This window comes from Danio aesculapii, chromosome 15 (assembly GCF_903798145.1).
Source record: "Danio aesculapii chromosome 15, fDanAes4.1, whole genome shotgun sequence".
NCBI classification, from domain to species: Eukaryota; Metazoa; Chordata; class Actinopteri; order Cypriniformes; family Danionidae; genus Danio; species Danio aesculapii.
Window position 1 is genome coordinate 35,510,364 of NC_079449.1, and position 8,785 is coordinate 35,519,148.

At 33.8% G+C, this 8,785-nt stretch overlaps 1 protein-coding gene across 1 annotated transcript; it reads right to left on the bottom strand.

Annotated features, from left to right (window-relative positions):
* Positions 1 to 422: 422 nt before the first annotated feature.
* LOC130242460 (transmembrane protease serine 4-like) lies at positions 423 to 4,191 on the bottom strand. The gene is made up of 3 exons (XM_056474578.1): positions 4,060 to 4,191; positions 1,075 to 1,224; positions 423 to 707 (listed from the first exon to the last, which is right to left on the bottom strand). Exons 1-3 carry the CDS (start codon positions 4,186 to 4,188, stop codon positions 696 to 698), a joined length of 291 nt encoding a protein of 96 aa, XP_056330553.1. The 5' UTR covers positions 4,189 to 4,191; the 3' UTR covers positions 423 to 695.
* Positions 4,192 to 8,785: the final 4,594 nt, after the last annotated feature.

Sequence of the window (8,785 nt, forward strand, 5' to 3'; positions counted from 1 at the left end):
TCAAGATTTAGCAACATGGACCCGATATAAAAGTCGTTAGGACAGTAAAATTTCAAACAATATAAGAAAATAAACAACTAAAAAGCAAGTAACAGCACCCTCTTGTGGCTGTAGTCTTGACGTGCACAACACAACGCTATTTTTACCCTCCTGCTGAAAATACAGGAATGTCCAAGCTGCTCTTTGCTATACAATGAAAGAAAATTTAAATATACTACAAAAATAAAGCTTCTTTATTGTCTGTGGTTCCATGAAACGTCTTAAAACTTTCATGAATCCCTCCATTCAACAAAAGGCTCTTTTCGGTGAAAATAAATAAACTTCTTCATAAGAGAACTATTTAGTGGGTTAAGAGTGTGGTTTCCATCAGCTTTCATTGTATGCAGAAGAGCAGAGCAAACATTCTTCAAAACATCCCCTTTTAGTTTTACAGAAGACAAAAACTCGTTCAGAACAATGAGTGTGTTTAAAGTAAGACAAGACAGTGAGTACTGTTACTTTAAGATTGCATTGCTGTGTTCCCAAATAAAGTGGTAGTTCACATGTTTTTATTATGTACATATATGTGCAAAATCTTTCTCATGGCACCTTGAAGACCCTGAGCATGAGGACCAAAAACTCTTCCAGCGACTCCTCACCAAAATTCCTGAAGTACATCTTAAATAGTCTTTCTCTTTATTTTTTCCATCACAAACTCACTTGTATGTCTGAAACGACAAACAACCATAAATTTTATACCACAAATAAACTGGTGTAAAAAAATTATTTGGGTAAAATATGGACAAACTCAAACATTGGGTTAAAATTTATTAAATAAATGTAGCTGTTGGGTTTTTCCATATTATACCATACACCGAGTTCTGTAATTTTTACCAATACGACAAGATTAACAGTATTAAAACAATAATGTAGAAGATGACATTTAAATAGTATTTATTTTAATGATTTTTGTTTGCATGTATGCATGTATGTATGTATGTATAACATAATTTTATTTATAAACATGCAACTTAAAAAAAATACTACTTTACAGTGAGGTTATAACTGTGTTATGTTCTGTGCTGGTGCTCGTACCTGCATTACTGAATGGGCCCAGTCAAGCATCTGGTCCACATTAGTGTAAACACCGGGAAAACCTGGTCTGGCACAACCTACACCCCAGCTGACTACTCCCACTAGCACCCAGCGGTCAGCCAAGTACACCAGTGGACCACCGCTATCACCCTATCAGAGGTAACAAATAGACACGATTATTTCAATAACACCATCACACTATCTCTGAGAGTCCATATGGTGTTTTGTAAAGTTTTTATGTATCTGTGAGATTAATCTATACGATCTACACAATTTACAGCTGAATACAGCAAAAGACCCTTAATCAAATGGTCGACGAAATACAAATCATGTACTTGAGAAACATATTGACTCTAATAGATTAAGTATGGCTACTAGGTATCAATATTATTGGAGTCAATTTCAAAAGTACTGGATTCTGGAGATTCACTCTGATCGGATTATAAAACACTCTGAATCTTCTGTTAACAACTCAATGATTCAAGTCAAGTCAAAAGCTTTTACAATCATTCGCTATCGCTGTGGTCACTCTGTGTGGATTTTTTATATAAGTCAGTTGGTAACTGGGGATTTGCTCTGATCGGATCATTTGAAAAATAGTTTTTGGTGTGGGATCATAATCGGTGACGTAGCGCGAATCTGCTAGTGGAGTGATGACACGTTGGTTTATTATTATTATTCATAGCTGAGTTTTCTTATCCTAGGCAAAGACCCTGCTTCTTAAATATTCATGAGAGCATGTGCTTTCCGAAGGCAAGGCAGACCTGCCAAGCTGTGAGACCCAATGACTGGGTGAGACTGCGCCTGCACACGATAAGCAGTATTTAGCCGTTCATGAAGGGTCGTAAATGTGTTTCCATGATCTGCAGAGTTTGTTGCATACACAGCAAAATCCTCTGAGTAAAATGTTCTCAGTTCAGAGTGTATTTGGTCCCTCTCTAAATGAGTAAAAGTTACTCAGCAGCAGAGTTAATGTTAATGAGACAGTGAAAGGACCAATTAAGCAATGATTGAGCACTGATAATGAACACCTGCTGCTAATAAGCAGAAACAGAAGAGAAACACAAAACTACATCTACCTTCAGTCACAGCCATAAACTGAAAAAACACATTGAATCTCTCAAAATCTCAGCAGAGGATCATTAAGCAAGTCTACAAACAGCAGCTTTACTTGTTACCAACTTGTTTGGCCTTATTTCTGCCAGACAAAATTACATGTGGTGGTATTAATGAGAATCAACTGATGAAGTTATTTTTTACAACAACAATAAAAAAAAAAAACAACACCACTTTTTGTATTTTAAGATGTCACTATTGAGGAGAACAGTAGCTGCTTTGCTTTAACTCTTTGATTCAATTTATAATGTCTGTCTTTTTGCTTGCCAAGTAGTGTGTTATGGCAAGCACTGCATAAAGAGACCAAATATGACTAGGATAATTGATTCGGTCTTGAAACCAGTTAGATTGATTTTGATCTATTAAGTTTGAATGATGTTTTTCACGATAGTAACACTGTGTATGAAGAGAATTGAACTCAGCAATACTTTTATCGAGTTATAAAATGCACTAAACATCTGAAACACTCAAAACACATGGACATAATCAGAGTATGCTTCACAGATAGTGAGGTGTTTTATCTGCAGTGCATGCTGGGAACTATGGATGAATTTGTATGATTCTCCTAGCATGAACTGCAGCAAAAAACTCAAACTACTGTTGAGATGCATACACTGATTTATTAAGTCTGTGTCTCTAAATTGATTCAGATGCTCAATGCGTTTTAAAAAAATATAAAACCACAGTTGAGGTGCATTTTCTTGAAAAACACAGAATTTTGTCTCTTGAATGATAAACCATCAATTTTAACATGATTTGCAAAGCTAACATTAAGCAAAGTAAACTTTTAAACATTAAGAATCAATTCAGGATCATTTAATCTGATCATATTCACCCTCTTTATATTTGTCATAACAAGCAAAGAAACACAAATATCAGAAAGCAAGTCAAAGAGTAAATCAACTACTGCTTTCCACAATGGTGACATCAGACATCAGTTTTTGTAAAATGTAAATAACTTCTCAATAAATAATTCTCAATAAATGCATGGATTTTTGTGGACATCTGAGTCAAAGAGGTTAGTCAAACAGGTTAGTAATCTGCTACTGCTGTCAGTTGTAGTGTTGTGATTCTGTTTCTGCTTATTAGCAGCAGGTGTTCATTATCAGTGCTCAGTCAACACTTAATCCTTTCATTGTCTTATTAACTTTAACTCTGCTGCTGAGTAACTTTTACTCAATTTAGAGAGGGACCAAATACACTCTGAACTGACTAAATTTTACTGTGAGATTTTGCTGTGTAGCTTTCACTGTGATGCTGTCAGGGCCGATACAGCAAAGCTGTTTGTGTTTAGCAAGTATCTTTGTCAGTAGAGCTATACAAGAATTGGAGAATAGCGGACTTTGTCTTTTATCAGTTGGGTTTGTTACTATTCAGACACGTATATCCATGCTGCTGTGTTCACCTGTTTTTAAAATTCTACGGATTACCGGCAGGGCTAATGGTTGAATAGAGAGGGAAAGAGACCTGCTACACTGCTATCCACTGTGTCTGCATTCAGACCCGGGGATTCAGGAGGAGAGAAGTCCTCCTCGTTTATAGTGATTACATGATTATTTTATAATGATATAACAAATTGTGGATATGTGTATATGAAATTACGAATACCAAATGTAGCAGGGCATTAAATTACTGTTTATTTTTTTGCATTTTAACTTCGTAAACTATAAAATCATGCGTCTCCTCACAGTTTGTCTCTCATTTTGTGAACTGACAACAGTTCTCTTTTTTTCTCCTGCTCTTCATGTCCTCTCCTTCCACGCCCAATATGAACCTTTTTTTTTTTAATTCTGAGGTAGACTTGAACTGAAAGAGGGGGGATTCATTACCCTTAGCTAACAGAACTGAAATTCGGAAAACACACAGTACCTGGCAAGCATCCACTCCTCCAGCCATAACACCAGCACAGATCATCCTGGGAGTGATGGAAGAGCCGTACACTGCTGGACTGGAGCACTGAGCGCTGTCTATGACCTGGATCTGAGCCTTCTGCAGCATTGAAGACAACTACCTCCTGAAAAAAACACACAGATAATGCTTAGATGCAAAGAGACATTTGATGGGAAGTGAATATGAATCAACCCAGGAATGAAACTAACGAGTCACCTTTTTCTGCCATATGACCCCAGCCGGTCACAACTAAGCCGTCTCCTCCCTTTAGACCGAGGTTTTGAGGAGGTAAACACACTGGTCTACGAGATTCTAAAGGTGATGAAAATAATATTAGTGATATTAATAACATTTCCCATGTAAAAAGATAATCATTTATGTGATTAATAAAGATACATATTTAAACTTTGTAAAGCATTTAAATTCTTAAAAAGCCTCTACATTAAATTATTACATTTAAACAGCATTAAGAATTATAAAATATACACTACTGGTCAAAAGTTTGGGGTCAGTAGGTTTTGTAAATGTTTTAAAATAAGCTTATCCTGCTCACCAAAGCTGCATTTATTTCGTCAAACACAGTAAAAATTGTAAAATTGTGAAATGTTATTGCACTATAAAAAACTGTTCAATAGTAGTTTATAATTTAATTTAATCATTTATTCCAGTGATTTTAATGATACATTTTCAGCTTCTTACTCCAGTCTTTAGTCACATCCTTTAGCAATCATTCTAATTAACATATTGATGTTATTGTTATTAATATTATATATTATTAATGGTAATAGTAATAAAAGCAACCATGACTGGAGTAATATTTCAATTGAAATTACCTACAATAAGAAAGCAGTTATTTAAAATTTGAATAAATATAATTTTTTTTATTTACTTTTTTTTATATTTAATAAATGCTGCCTTGATGAACAGAAAATTTTCTTTAAAAAAAATAAATAAATAAAAAACTGACCCCAAACTTTTTACCGTTAGTGTAATTATACAATCAAATAATTAAACCAATTTATATCTAATAAATTAACACATTTTATATACTGTACACATGCAAAATGATTAGACTTCATGTTAATTATTTTTCAAAGTGATGTTTAATGTAGCAAGAACATTTTTTGCTGTTTTCCTGAAATGGATTTTTTTTTCTGGAGAATTCTGGAGAGTCTTATTTCTGGTTCGTTAAATGAACTCTGGTGAACTGCTCAGTTTTAAAATAGTTGTGATCAGCTGCTAAATTACATCTGCTTTCCCTGAATGGCTCATGCTGTAGACATGCACACCACTTGTAATAAACCACAATTACAGTGTTTGAAAACAAATAAGATTCATTTTAGTATTAGACATGTAAATACTAATAGTATTAATACTAAATACATTTAAAGTACAAGCAAAGCCTAAAATGTTTTGAAAAAGCTGATCTCTACTGAGATGACAAGAATATTTATTCTTAAACATAATCAGATGACATACATTATTCACATCAGATACACATTCAGGTTATTAGAGCATTTACTCTCTTATTTACAACCACTTACTTTTATGTATTCTAGGAGATGTTGATGAATAACATGTTGTAAATCCAGCAGCTCTAATCACTCAGATGAATAGTTCCTATAACCTGTCATAGATCATATAATATTATCAATTATTAGCATTTAAATGACAAAATACACATATTCGAAAATCTGAATATCTGATATTTCCAAGAATAATTAGGATGCATGTAAATATTTATAGAAAAGGGAAAAAGAAATAAAATAAAACAATATGCTCATCATTAATGATATACGGACAAGGTCTGATACTTGCAATCAATGTTCTTTTTATCTATCCCATTTAGGTTTTTCTTTATTCAGTACTTCAGACTATCCAGCATGTAACTCATTAAATTGGTTTATCTCTTTAACTTGCACTTTCTAACCAGTTTCTTTGGTAATATTGTGGTTCTGAAACCACATACATTTTTTATGATCCTATGGACAAAATGTCAACCTGGTAATTACGGGGATTAAAAAAAGAGATTATTTACTCCTGTCGGATACTGCAAAAATTACTAAAGAGGAACCTCGAAATCTACCTTGAATTCATATTCAGGTAATTCAGTAATTTAATCTACTGCATAAGTTAATGATCCTCCAAGATTGTTTTGTTTTATATAACAAATTAGCAAACTTTCTGAAACAATCAATTTCTCTAATTCTCTTGAGCTTGAAGGCGTAGAGCTTAGGGGAAGGGTTAGATAGCCCTTGAAACAGAGATTTTCTAGGACCACATATAAAACCAAGGGGTCAAAAATTTCACAGATTACACCAGCTACAACAGCAACATGGCTACATACACGAGTCAGGAGATGCACAAATTTAAGTATTTTTGCCATTTAAAAAAAAAAAAAAACAAGCATTTGTTTTAATACAATCATAACGGCATTCATGTTTTACAGTCATGCTTTAAAAAAACAAAACAAACAAATTAAAAAAAACAATAAACCCTGCTAAACTTCGCTATCTATAATCCATAAAAGTCTCACAACATACTTTCACATGTGACACTTGAATACCCTGTCAGAAAAGCCTAGTGGCTAAAGATTAATTTTTTACAGTGTCTGGTATAACCTTAATGTTTTTTCTTCTTGTTTTAAATAGATGAATATACAGTAGCCACAGTATAAATGAACAGTACAGTCATGAGTTGTCACATTATACCGTTATGATAACATGATATCATGCCTTCTGTGATCTCATGTAAGTTTGCGATGACATATGATGATGTGTGCGGGTTTTGTAGTGCTGTCCCATTTCTTAGGGGTAAATTTGAAGCCCTTCCCCTTAACAATGTTTCAAGGGCCAGGGGATGGGGTAGGGGTAAAAAAAATAGATTGGGATTGGACCCAATTGTCAGTAATGTGATTAACATGTACAATTCTAGAAGCATGCTAGCAAAATGCCAAAACAGCAGGTAACATAAACATATTATAAACATTTTATCAGCATGCTAAAACCTGCTAGCGGTGTTAAACTTTGCTACATACATTTAAGAAAACATGGCAAACATGTTAGGATCCTTTTAGTAGTACAAAAAAGACATGTTAAACATTAGAACATGCTAGCAATGTGCAAAATATATGTTATAATGATGCTAGCAACGTGCAAAATATATGTTATAATGATGCTAGCAACATGCTGACAAACATGCTGGAAACATTATCAATGTAAAACCTACTAAAACAAGTTAGCAAACATGCCAAAATGTAGACAACTATAAATATTGCAGCAATCTGTAAAGCCTGACAGAAGCATATGGTAGCAAAAATGCTAGAAATTCTGGTAATACAATAATAATGAACATTCTAAAATATTCCATCAACATAATGAATATGCTCGCAAACATGCTGAAAACATGAAACAGCTAGGAGAGTTTTTGTATAAAATGTTAGCACTGTGTAAAACATGTTAGATCTAATACAATGATGAAACATGCTGTCAAAATTATAAACATATCATTTAATCAATTAAGGTCTACGTTAATGTACTGCAGATCCTTCAAGATTTTTTTATAACTATTAACAGTGACCATGAACTCTCTAGTGTTGATAACACCATCATGGCAGACACAATGGCATGTCACCCATGTTAAAGGGGCCAAGTGAATATACAGGGTGCCTCGATCCACGCTATAAAAAAACAGAGTCCCAAGGACAGCTGTGGCCAACAGCAGACAAAGACAATAAATAACACAGGCCACCAAGAAGTTACTGGTCAACAAAACAGAGATGAGGTTTAGGTATTCCTAAATTGAAATTGGGATTTAATTAAATTCCACATCGACTGAATGAAAACATTGCTGGATTTCATAATTAGGTTGAGGAATTTATCCAAACACAAAGGCAGTGAGAATGATTAAATGGAACTGAGACCACAGGGATGAAGGTTAGAGTTTAATTAAAACAGCTTGTAGATGTATATAAGCCGTATGATGGACACACACAAGTAATCCGCAAATTTAGTCACCATTTCGTTTTTGAGGCATCTAATGCTAACATTATTAAATAAATTAAATATGCAAAGAACACTGTAATAATTTAGGCTGACTTTTAATAATTTTCCTTATTTTTTTTTTTAGCAATAATGACCATTATTGAGATTTGCTGAGGTGTACATGTGTGCAGTCACAGGCTAATCCACACTGCTGAAGGTGTGCATTGAGAGATCTTGTTCAGCACTTGTTTCCCGAATGCTGTGGTTACGTTAATTACCAAAACCACTGAGCTGTCAAATCATTAACTCTTTTTCTAACCGAGTGATGTAAGCAATAAAATGATTTGCTGGATTGCAGAGGAACAGACATGAATTATTTCTTTTTGTCCTTATGACTGAACGCTTGCAAAAACTTCTTGCCATGACTACTGCTTTGTAATAATCCCTAAAATGTATTTGATTTTACTGCATTCATGTTAGCTCAACAAAATGCCATGTTTCCACAGTTGTTTGAGCAATTTGGAAATTCTAGTGAGATATATTTGTGTGAGCTGTTTTAATACACGTTTACACCATTATTTTGCTTGATCAACATGCCAATAATGTGATAGACGTGTTCAATACCACATTAAACAAGAAACATCCAAAAAACATGTTTAAACATGCTAGCATGTGTAAAAAAACATCAACATGCTAGCAAGATGATAAAATATATGACACAA